Below are 12037 nucleotides of genomic sequence, written 5' to 3'. Positions count from 1 at the left end.
ATGGAAAGGGTTCCAAATTTTGAGCGGAGGAAGGCATGGGATATCAGAGACTGATGTTTTGTTGGGGTTGTAAGGGTGGTTACATGTGTCACGGCCAGAGGGAGGGGTAGAAAGGCTGCAACATCTGATCTTTGCCAAAGACAAAAACAACAAAAATGTCTATTTTGCACTCTGGCGCATAGATGTTTCATCCAACTGTAAACAAAATAAAGCAAATACAAAAAGATCTCTGTAGCAATGGCAGGCCTTGGGAAAATACTACTAGGACTGTATGTGTGTGGGTGTTTGTGCGTGTGTGTGGGACAGAGAGAGAGAGAGAGAGAGAAAGAACAAGAGCAAGCAATTACTTGGCTGAACAGTGTACACTGGGTCGCAAAAAATTGAAATGGCAAACGGATTTCCATTCGATGTGCGTTCCCTGAGAGTGTGGGTGCGTGAGAAAGGGGACAGCGGCATACACACACACATGTACACACACATGCACACAGATTCAGATACAGATACAGATACTCGCACGATGAAGATGTCAGGGCGCCTGGGGGCGACCTTCCAATTCGCTTTGAAACATTCCAGCATCATTCCAGGCGCTGCGTATCCTACTCTGTAACTTGTTGCTATCGCTTCCGCCTCCATACCCCTCCAACCAGCTGCCAGTCGCCGAACTTTAACCGGGTGTTTTTGTCATCCCTCTCTTTGATAGCAGGACTTTTTCGTTGGTTTTGTCACTGAGATGTGTATCTTCCTGTCACAAGCAGCGGGCTATAGAAAGTTACGCAAAGCTTCTCTCCCTCCCACTGATGACAGAGGCAGCGTTCAGTATCGTGTACCGTATCTCTCACTGAAGTCAAATAAACTTCCGTACGAATCGCTTCTCTTCCTCCCACTGAAAGCAGAGGCGCAACGCTCTCTTCCCCTCGCAGCCCAAGAAGCTAAGCTTTGATCAGAAAAAGCTCTGCTCTTCCTCGCAAGAGAGCAAAGCAAACGAAACGCTCTTCCTCCCACAAGCAAAGCAGGACTTTCATGGTTTCTCTTTCTCTCTCTCTCGGTCTTTAGCATCGCTTCTCTTCATTATTTCTTCGGACTGTCTCTCTTAAGAAAACCGAAAAACGCACAAAGGGAATTTTGTACAAAATAAAAGCAGGAACCGTTAACCACCGATTTTTGTAGAACACCGTTATTTGCTGAAAGCCAGTGTTCAAAGCAAGCAAACAAGAAATGATTGACTGGGTATCGATTGTGCGGCACTCGCGGCGCCGTTTCTCTAATTATATGGGCTCCCGGTCGCCGGTACGCATGCGCCGACGTCGCCGGCAGCAGCTGACGGCAGGGCCGCCGCAGCAGCAGCAGCAACAACAACCAATGTTGCAGCAACAACAGCAACAGCAACATCAATCGCGTGCACTGGAAAAGAAAGAGGAGAAAAAGGAGTCTGGGGGTTGCGGTGGGTCGCGGTATGCCTGCTGCTGTGCCAATGTAAGTGCCAGAAGGAGGAGTGGATGGGTGGGTGAATAAGGGGTGTTAAACGTGGGATGATCTTGTTTATATGGTTTTTGTACCCAACCAACTAACAATCTATGCATTCATCTATCTATCTATCACACAGAACCAGCGCATGCGCATCGAATCAGACACGGAGAATGCCAAGGATTTGCCGGCCGAGAATCAACAGCAGGTGCGCAGCTCCCGATCTCCGCAGCAGCAGCAGCAGCAGTTACCGCAGTCACAATCCACGACATCGGCCAGAAGCGGGTCCCAGACCGTAAGTCGATGCAATTTTAATGCCACTTATGCCATTCCCAAAGACTATGCTGCAACTAACACCTGGACACAACACACACAGATACAGATACAGACATACCACAACCCACAATGCATCATCCACATGCACAGTCTTCATCAACACCAACGCACCAACAACATCAACATCAACACCAACACCAACACGAAACGCAGCCACAGCAGCGACAGTGCATTGTTGCAGCAGCAGCAGCAGCAGCGCCCTTACCGGCATAAAATGCTTAAGCGCGCTTTCGAGTCCACTTAATTGCCGGCAGAGGAGGGCAGAGAGGAGGAGAGAGGGGCCTCCTAGAGCGTGGCCATAGCGAGAGCAGAGAAACAGAAGGGGAAGTGGGAGAAACCGTTTGCTGTACTTAATTAGGTGCCGCCCTCCTCTCTCTCTCTCTATATCGGTCTCTTATAAATTGCCACTTATTTCTTCTTACCCCAACCACAGGCTGTGCTAACGCCAGCACTTGTTTGGGGGGCTCCGACGCTTGGCTCGTTTCCGTTTCCGGCAGCGGAGTGTTGGTGAACCAAAAAAAATAAAAAATCAATTTTAAGCGCGCTTTTGGCCCCAAATCACATTGAAGGTGTTCCAGAACGAGATATGGATTTGCTTTAGATTTTATAGATCATAACAATTTGAAGCTGTCTCTAAATTTAAATCTTAGATCCAATCCAATCGAAATCTCTTTCAGGATTGCCATTATTTTCCCTATTTCAAAGTGCGCGACTATAATCTGCTGATTTCATTTTTCAAAATTAATCTTAAGTTTTTGCATGATTTTTGTTACATTAATGCTATTTTTATTCCAAAATCAGATAAAAAGAAGAGCAAATTATTTTGTAAAATATATAAATTCCAAAAATATACGTTTTGTTTGGTATTTGTTATTTGCATTTATTATTTCCATGCTGTATGGTTTGTATTCCGTTTTATCTAACATTCGTTGCTTGGTTATTTTTGAATTTTGGTCTCATTTCCCGCCATTCATTTCAAATGCGGAGCCAAGATCAGCCTATCGATTGGTCTCTGCCCCTGGAGTTTCGATGTATCGGTAGGCAACTCTAATGATCGCTAACGATCAGTGCTGCAAATCGGTGCGCAGTTAGTGTTGTAATCTCTATTTAATTCGTCGGTCTCTCTGTGTTGGGTGTGTTTTTTTTTGTTATTTTGTTTTTTGCGTGCGGGCATTCGTCAGAGGCCGTGTATTAAAATGTAAAACATTTTTGTGTGTGTTCGAGTCAGTCGAGAGAGTCGCAGGTCGCAATTTAGTAAGTTGTAGCGCGGAATTGCGGGAGTGGCTGCCTGGCCAGAAAATCCATCACATACGTGAGCGAGCGAGCGGTGGTGGTGGCATTGCCAGGCGGCAGAAAGTGTACCAGACCAGTTACGCATACCCAAGCATAGACCGCTTGCTGGCGATAGTTTAGTTCCGATGTGTGATAGTGATGGCCGCTGGTTGACTCACCAGCCCCCCATCCAGCCATCGATCGATCGCTCTCCCAGCTCTAGCTGTCGGCTGGCCGAGGAAAATGCCAACAAAACAAGACGCGAAGACGTTGAAAAGAGAGGCAGAGGAGCTAGGGCTAGAACATTTGCATGTGTGGTCGTGCATGTGTGTGCGTGTGAAATACCTGCACCACGAATTCTAGTGCCAAATAGGAGTCGTAGACATGTCCGCGAGTGACCTGGAAAGCGGCTAAAGCTAAAACAGAAACAAGAACCGCGGCAAAGAGAAGCGAAAGTGCACGCAAAGTAAAATACCAAAACAGAAACACAAACAAAGTGCATTTCGTGCTATCCAGCAACAGCAACAAAAGTTTTAACATTAGCTCACACACACACACACACACACATATCCATTGGAATGTGGCTGTCAATATGTGTGTTGCGTGTGTATGTTCATAGCGCAAAAAATAGCCACAAAGTGGGAGAGTGAGAGAGAGCGTAAGAGAGCGTGCCGCTGCTTACAGAGTTCTTTTTTATTTGCCATTTACTGTAGAAACAAATAAATAAATAATTTGAAGCGAGCACACACATGCATATGAGTGCTTGCGTGTGACTGTGATAGTGATTAGAAGGCAACGCTCTCACTCTCTCTCTCTCTCTCACGCTCAAGCGTCGCGCCACCAGAACAGTAGCGGCGGGCGGCCGCACTGTTGTATTTGACATTCCATTCGCTCACTGTTGGACGCTCAGACATAGAGAGAGAGAGAGAGAGAGAGAGCTGCTACCGCTCTCGTTTGGTGTTTTTTTTTTTTATTGTGTGAATATTATTTTATGCGACACTCGGTCAGCGTCTGTCGGGGAGATCGCCAGTAATAGTGCTGTGGCTATATGGATATATATAGTGAATCGAAAGTAATGTTCGATGCGTGTGAATCTCTGTTTATCTAGTGCGTGGCGGCAGCAGCAGCAGCAGTAACAGTGAATGAAAAACCTTTAAAATTGGTTAAATAATCGGCCAACAGCTACAACAACAACAAAAGTAAATACTTGAACAAAATAAAAAGAGGCGACGTTCCCGGCGAAGAGAACTTTTAAAGAGAAGAAACCCAGACACAAACCGCACGCCCGGCATTTGTCAGTGTGTGTGTGTGTGTGTGTGGTGTGTGTTTGTGTGGAGAGAGCGAGAGCTCAAGCTAAAGCTAAGCTCTGACCCCGCATCCCAGCCATGACGACACGCAAAAAGAAGCGCCAGGATAGTGCCAGTGGCGGCGGCAGCGGTGGAGGCGGCGGCGGTGGCTTCATCAAGAAGGTCTCATCGCTCTTCAATTTGGATTCGGTAAAAGCACAACACAATCTAAATCTAGAAAACAGACACACACAATATACAATAATAGTATATATCTAAAATATATATCTGTAATATATAGAGATTATAAATTTTATGCAATATCCGTTCTGTGGGGTGGGGGTATGGTATGGGTTGGGTGTTCTTGGGGGGGTGGTGTGTGTGTGTGTGTGGGCGCAGCTTTTTTGGCATCTGTGCTCTATATAGACGGATGATTCCATGGTTTATTTATAACAATTTGCCAGCCAGACAGCAGCATAAATGGAGAGGGGAGAGGGTGGGAAATGGGAGTGCGTCATCTTTGCATTCGCATTAGCCACCTCTCTCTCTCTCTCTCTCTCTCTCTCTCCTAATGCTGCTGCTGCTGCTGCCAAGCAACGGTTGTTATTCTTCTGTTCTTTCGATTGCTGTTTCTTCGCAGCCGCGCCGCTCCCTCGGTGCCCTTAATCTTTGGCGTATTCAGCGCAGGCGTAACGCCGCTGCCACCCAGAGAAGCAGAGGCTCTCTTGCGGTTCTTCTCTTACTGTTCCCAATCTCTCGTTCGCTCTCTCCCTCTCTGTAAAGCTGTCTTTGCGCCCCCTCTCGCCCAACCACCCATTCAACGGACGTCTCCAACAGCTCTGTTGGCATACCCTTTATGCAAAATAATAGGGTATACATCTGATAGATCTGAAAGGGTATTTCTGGAAATTATAAACAAAACGCACGTCCAAACAGTAAACAGATTCCGAAGGACAAGGCTTACATATAGGAAACAATAATTGTATATGGGTTTTTGGTTTCCGTTTCGATTTGCGCAGGTGTCTCGTCCCGTCTCGTTTCGCCTCGTTTCGACTGCTGCCGATCGTCACATCGCATCACGTCAGTCCCCATCCACCCACAACCTTATATCACATCACTTCCCTTTCCCAATACCCCTCCCCCCCTTCCAGGGCAATCTGTCAGATATTTATGCGATCAATGAAGTGTGCAAGTGTGCATTGTGCATCCGCAGTATCTGGAATTGAAGAAACACCGATTGCCGTCTACTCTCAGTGATAGAAAATGCAATAAAAATACCAGAGGAACAAGGATTATCAATTATTCATTTTTTTCTGAGCCTAAAACTCTTCATGGGGGGAGGGGAGGAACTGAAACCTCTCCCCAGATTTCTTTTTCCAAGAATTAATATTTTTCTTTCGAGATTTTCCTATCGAAAATTGATTGATGGCTGCGCATCTTATGAAATTGTTGATTAATAAACACGCACGGACTGTACATTGTATGTATCTACGGACGGGTACGTGTAGTATCTGTATCTGTATCTGTGTCGGTGTAATTCGGATTAAGTAACATTTGATTATTGTCTCGAAGGCAAGGGCTGGCGTATTAGCGACATGCTTTGAATGCAAAATCCAATAATATTTAACCCTGGGTTTGGTTATGGGTTTGCTTTGGAAATTTGTAAATAAAAAACATTGAAATTGTTACGAATATCCAGTGAAAGAAGGGGTAGATAAGAAGAAAGAGTGCAGGGTGTGGCCTCCCATACTGTAGAAGATTGATTTGCTCTGTTAAAATGTTACCATAGGCGAATTGATACACTGCATAAAATCATTCTGCCATTTGACTTTTCATTATTTCAACGCTGACACGTGAGTGACATTTTGCCAATCAGGTTTTCTGGAGAAGAGATTTGTGCCTCTCAATATTTCTTGCCACCACTGTGATGTTTGTGGATTGCACAAGAACTGTATCTTCCGTCGCTGCGGTTGCGGTGGCGGTGGCGGTTCTGCTGTACACTTCCTCCTTCCTGTGACGGTGCCAGTGCCAGTGGCAGTGCCAGTCCCGGTGGGTGGACTTAAAGCCACAGCATAGTTTCTACTATGTTTATCATAGATAAGATATAGCTGCGACTGCTGGCGATATGATTCTATGACGACTGCTTTCTGCTGGTGCCTAGCGCCTAGTGCCAGCCAGTTGCCCAGAATTTTCAAGGGTGTGCAGGTGCTTCTGTGATACCCTTTCGAAGGGGGGGCATTGTTTGATTTCCGTAAGCATCTGCAAATGGATGACCGATCGAAAGCAAGGGGGCATATCTGTCAGATATGTAAAGGGTATCTAAAGCTTCGACCACGCTCTCCCTCTCTCAACGTCTCTTGGCATGTGCCCTGCCTCTGTCACTGCCTCTGCCATGCCGCCGCCACCTTTGTTTTGGCCTCGTTAATGCTTGCTGCGTGTTGTTTTTTCTTCTTGGGGCTTTTCTTTGGTTTGGTTTCGTTTCTTTTCGTTTCGGTATGTGTTAGGGTTCTCCTCCACCCCCTCGCGGTCTCTCCCACTTAATAGAGGTTCCGATTGTTAACTTTATGATGTAATTTTTACCTATTTATAATTTACTCTTTTTTAAAAAACTGTCGAACGGAAGTCGAACAAAAGACACGACACGAATATCGGAGACTGGGGCTCGGGACTTTAAGAAAAAGGTTTTGGGTTCTTCTTTGAAAATTTGCTGCTTGAAATTACACATCGTTTTAGCTGTTCAAATATCTGCGAAAATCGTTTCCGATCATCGGGGTTTCTGTAGCAAAAAGCACCCCAAAAATCAGCTTAAGTTTCGGATTATGGAAACATTCTGGGTAACACTCAAACCAGCGAAACTCGAGTCGAGCACACACCATGTATTTTGTTGTTGTACTATTTTCGGGAATTTTTTTTACAGCATTCGCTTGTTCCTCTCGAGTCTTGAGCTTCAAAGCACCCCGCTTCAGGTGTTGGAGGTAGCTTTCGCAAATGTAAAGCAGTGCAAGGAGTGCCCCTTAAGAAGCAGTAGCGGAAGGAAAGCAGTAGATTGTTTCGAAAAGAGTAAAAGATCTGTTTGGTGTAGATTCCTTAAAGAACCAATAGAAAAATAAAAAGCTTCGCTTAACTATGGCCAAATTATTCCAACTGCATTTTGGATGCCCATATAAGGCCTGTACACTCTTCACTCCACTCTCCAGTTTGCAAAGGCATTTCCATGGGAACATTTGCTAGCTGAAGCTTCCCTAGGCAAAGAATACTCGACTTGACCCAGGTCTCAGTGGGTTAATTGGAGCAATATGTATATTTAGGAACTAATAAGAGAGAGAGAGAGAGCTACTCCCACTTTTGCACTGCACTTACGCTGTTTTCTCTCTCTCTCATTCTCTCTTTCTGTTTTTGGGGTTAATGCGGTTGATGAATTCATTTACACTTGGCTGCTAATCAATTGAACTCATTTAACGATGCCATAACCAGGCATCAGCCGCCGCCTGCTAACCCCCTCCCCCCCTCTCGTCTTAGAAATGTGTGGCAAGATGTTGTTGCCATTTTGGGGTATGCCTGTTAATTGAGAAACACAACACAGCCCATAACACACACACGCAAATGTTAATGTGCAACGGACGGAATACCAGAGAGAGAGAGAGATGCAATAAGACATTGACATGATTTGGTTTTTTTGTGGACTTTTGGTAGCAGTCCAGCAACAGCAAATGCAACAGAAAATAAACCCTTGTCAGTCATGTACACGACATGTATGGATGTATGTGGTTTTTGTACCTTTTTTTGGGCTTGTGTATGGCAGATCTGGGAGAAGGGGGTCTAAGGTCTAAGGGGGATATGGGGAAATATAATGTCATATGCAAAATGCACTAAAAAAATCAATTCTTCTCCTTTTTCTCCTTGCAACACTCTTTGCAAACCAAACAAAAACCAACAACAGCTGCACAAGGCGTCTTCGGCAAAGGTAAGGAACGATTTGGAAGGAACTGTGATGGAAGGGGGGGGGAGCCCCAGTGGCCCCCCCATCTCACGCATACGCATTCTCGCATTCGCATTCGCATTTTTTTGTTCTCTGTTTGTGGTCTCTTGTTTGTTGTCCATGTTTGTTGTGATTTTTGTGTACTCGTATTCGTATTCGTATTTTATTGCCTAACCCACAGCCTAACACCTGCCATGGGTGCCCCAAGCGAAGGTGTTGCAAGCAAAGTGTGTGTGCGTTTTTGGCATAGTCTCATTCCAGGAATATATGTGTATATTTGTAATTCATTTATTGTTCACTCACATACACACACATCAATACTTACACTAACACAAACACTCATACATCTACATACGAGTATATAATCGACCCCTTTTTGCCACAAAATTGTTATAAAATCCATTAAGAAATGGAACATAAACATACATCGCAAAAAGGTGGTCGATATAATCGTATACCAAGTGGATCAGCGAAAAAAAGCGAAAACGTATCGTAAAATCTTTGTAAATTTCACCTTGGAAGTGGGAAATATCCGCGAGCGACCCTAAAACGACTCAGAAACGAGCCTTTGGCGAAAATAAACCCAAGTCATGACTAAAGTATCGCTAAACGATTACGAAAAACGAATGTTATCTTGTAAAAACTATCGTAAAAGTCTCGCCAACCAAACCATGGCTAAATTATGGACAAACGAACTTCAAAACCTTAAAATTGTCTCTTAAAATATATAAAAAAAGATATTCTAGAATTCTATTGTGTATTTTTGTATACGTTTTCGAGAGTTTTGTGATTATTTTTGGTCCACTTGGAATGATTATAGAATATGTTATGTAACCATAATCCATGCAGCATTTGTCCTTCCTTCTCTGTAAAACACCCGTAAACCTGTTGATGACTATATTCCTAATCTCTGTCTCTGTCTCTTTCTTTCTCTCCCTCGGGGCGAATGGCAATTGTTGTAGGTGAATGGCGACGATAGCTGGCTGTACGAGGACATACAATTGGAGCGTGGAAACTCTGGTCTGGGCTTCTCGATTGCCGGCGGCACAGACAATCCGCACATTGGCACGGACACATCGATTTACATCACAAAACTGATATCCGGCGGTGCAGCCGCCGCCGATGGTCGCTTGAGCATCAACGACATCATTGTCTCTGTGAACGATGTCTCTGTGGTGGATGTGCCGCACGCCTCGGCCGTGGAGGCGCTCAAAAAGGCTGGCAATGCGGTCAAATTGCATGTGAAACGAAAACGCGGAACGGCCACGGCCACAGCCACAGCGGCCACTTCGCCAGCAGCAGGAGGCACCGCCGCCGCCACAGCTGGCGATGCCCGTGACAGTGGTTCAGCGGGCGGTGGGTCAAAGGTGATTGAAATCGATCTGGTCAAGGGCGGCAAGGGTCTGGGCTTCTCCATAGCCGGGGGCATTGGCAATCAGCACATACCCGGCGACAATGGCATCTATGTGACGAAGCTAATGGACGGCGGAGCGGCCGGTGTGGATGGTCGGCTCTCCATCGGCGATAAGCTTATAGCAGTGCGCACTAATGGGGTAACGTACATATGTCGTATGGCCCTATTCGAAATAAACTAATGTCTCTCCGTTTTTTAGAGCGAAAAGAATCTGGAGAATGTAACGCACGAGCTGGCGGTGGCCACATTGAAGTCCATTACGGATAAAGTGACGTTGATTGTGGGCAAGACGCAGCATTTGACCAGCAGTGCCTCACAGTCTGGAGGATCCACAGCGGGTGTAGCAGCAGGAACAGGATCCACAGCGGGAGTAGCAGCAGGAGCAGGAGCAGGAGCAGGGCTGCAGCAACAGCAGCTATCACAGTCACAATCCCAGCTGGCGACGAGCCAAAGCCAAAGCCAAGTGAAGGAACAACAGCAAGTGAACTCTCAGTCGACAGGTGCGCTTACAAGTGTTGGACAAACGGTTGTTGATTCATCAACAGCAGCAGCAGCAGCATCAGCAGCAGCAGCATCACTACCATCATCAGTCCCACCAGCATCAGTAAATGTCCCAGCATCAGCCACAGCCACAGCATCAGTCATTGCAACCACAATCAACAACAGCAACAGCAACCACACTACAACCAACAACACAAGCAACAACAGTAGCATTTTAAGCAGCTTGGGCAATGCCAATAGCCACAGCCACAGTCACAGTCACAACAACAACAATAATAATAATAATAATAATACCGTCAACAGCAGCAGTGTCAGTGGCAGTGGCAGTGGCAGCCAGACATCAGTTGCAGTTGCAGCAATAAACGCTTCTGCATCTGCATCTGCATCTGCATCTGCCTCCTCCTTCTATAAGAGCGCTATGCCAATGCTTGTAAACAATGCTGAACAATCCACCACAACAATACGTTCCCAATCACCACCGCCCCTGCCGCGCCGTAAGCGATTTATTTATTTTATTTGTAACCCATTCCCCCCCCACCACCCACCACCCACCAGCTCACTTTTTATTATTTCTCCCCCACATAAGCGAAGCTAAGCCTTCCCTTCCACCAGAGAGTGGTAGGGGGGGAGGTGCTGCAATCGTTCATTCATCTATTCATCTATCCAACTTCCTTTTCCAATTTCTCTCCTGTCGGATCAATCATCTTCTATCCATCCATTTACACCACGTATTATCCAGCCTGTAGCCTATAGCCTATAGCCTATAGCCCATAGCCCCTTGCCCCGCCACCGCCCGTATTGCTGCTACTTGCGGAACGATTTCGTGTTGTTGTTGTTGGAAACCCAGCGCTATGCTGCTGCTGTCCATCCTCCCCTAGCCCCCCCCCCCCCCCCCACCAAGCCACCCAGCCACACCCCCCCTTGTAGTGTACACCTTCAGTCCTTCAGAAAGCTGCTCCCCCCCCCCCCCACCTAAGGCTTGCCTCTCCCCTCACCCTTTTAGTGCCCGCGCGTGTGCTGTTGATATGTTATGCCAATCGATAATTAATCGCTAGAGTTGTGTGTTCTCTTGATCTATCGGATCAATCGATCTCTCTATTTGTTGCATTTCTTTTGCTGTTTGTGCGTGTGTGTGTGCGCGTGTGCCTGTGTTTGGATGTGTGTATGCGTGTGGGTGGTTGTGTGCGCGGGTGTCTGTGTGTATGCGTGTGGAGAGGGGGGGTGGTCTGGGGGAAAATACATATATATATATATATATATAAAAGAAAACTTGTGTTTTTTTTTGTCCTTTCTTTTTTGTTTTGTGTTGTGTCCCGTTTTGTTTCTTCTTTCTTCTCTGTTTCTCTATATTTCCCCTTTTTCTCTCTCACTCTCTCTCTCTCTCTGTCTCTCTGTGTTTTTGTTTGCCTCTCTTACTCCCCGTCTCTCTCTCACTCTCTCTGTCTTATCTTTCTGCTCTTCGTTGCGTGTTCCTTTTGTTTTGTGCTTTTGTTACGTCTCTCTCTCTCTGTCTGTCTCTGTCTCTGTCTCTCTTCTAACCCCAAGAAATATATATTTCCTCTTTTTGGGGGTACAAATTTTGCCCCCCCCGCCAGATGTCTCATTTCTCTCTCTCTCGAAAAGCTTTAAATAACCTTTAACTTTCTCTCTTACTCTCTCTCTCTCTATCTTACTCTTTCTATCTCTATCTATTGTCTCTTGTCCCTGTCCCTGTCTCTGTCTCTCAATCTCTGTCTCATTTGTTTAATAATTAATTCTCATTCCTCGAAAACTTTGTGTGGCATC

The 12037-nt window shown here is 45.8% G+C and overlaps 1 protein-coding gene across 3 annotated transcripts in view; it reads left to right on the top strand.

Moving 5' to 3' along the window:
- The window catches only part of LOC6599195 (disks large 1 tumor suppressor protein), a 43039-nt gene that overhangs the window by 18710 nt on the left and 12292 nt on the right, over window positions 1-12037 (top strand). For 2 of the 3 annotated variants that reach the window (XM_026992429.1, XM_026992428.1), the window contains exons 4-7: window positions 1604-1759; window positions 9300-9890; window positions 9951-10059; window positions 10126-10251. In XM_026992429.1, coding sequence (XP_026848230.1) covers window positions 1604-1759; window positions 9300-9890; window positions 9951-10059; window positions 10126-10251 — 982 coding nt within the window. Of the gene's footprint in view, window positions 1-1110; window positions 1474-1603; window positions 1760-9299; window positions 9891-9950; window positions 10060-10125; window positions 10252-12037 lie in introns of those variants that run through there. The other variant, XM_026992430.1, reaches the window with a different exon arrangement.

Source organism: Drosophila persimilis, unplaced genomic scaffold (assembly GCF_003286085.1).
Source record: "Drosophila persimilis strain 14011-0111.01,24,50 unplaced genomic scaffold, DperRS2 tig00000735-arrow-arrow-pilon, whole genome shotgun sequence".
Taxonomy (NCBI): Eukaryota; Metazoa; Arthropoda; class Insecta; order Diptera; family Drosophilidae; genus Drosophila; species Drosophila persimilis.
Note: the sequence above shows the minus strand (reverse complement) of the source record. Positions and strands in the feature narration are given on the sequence as shown.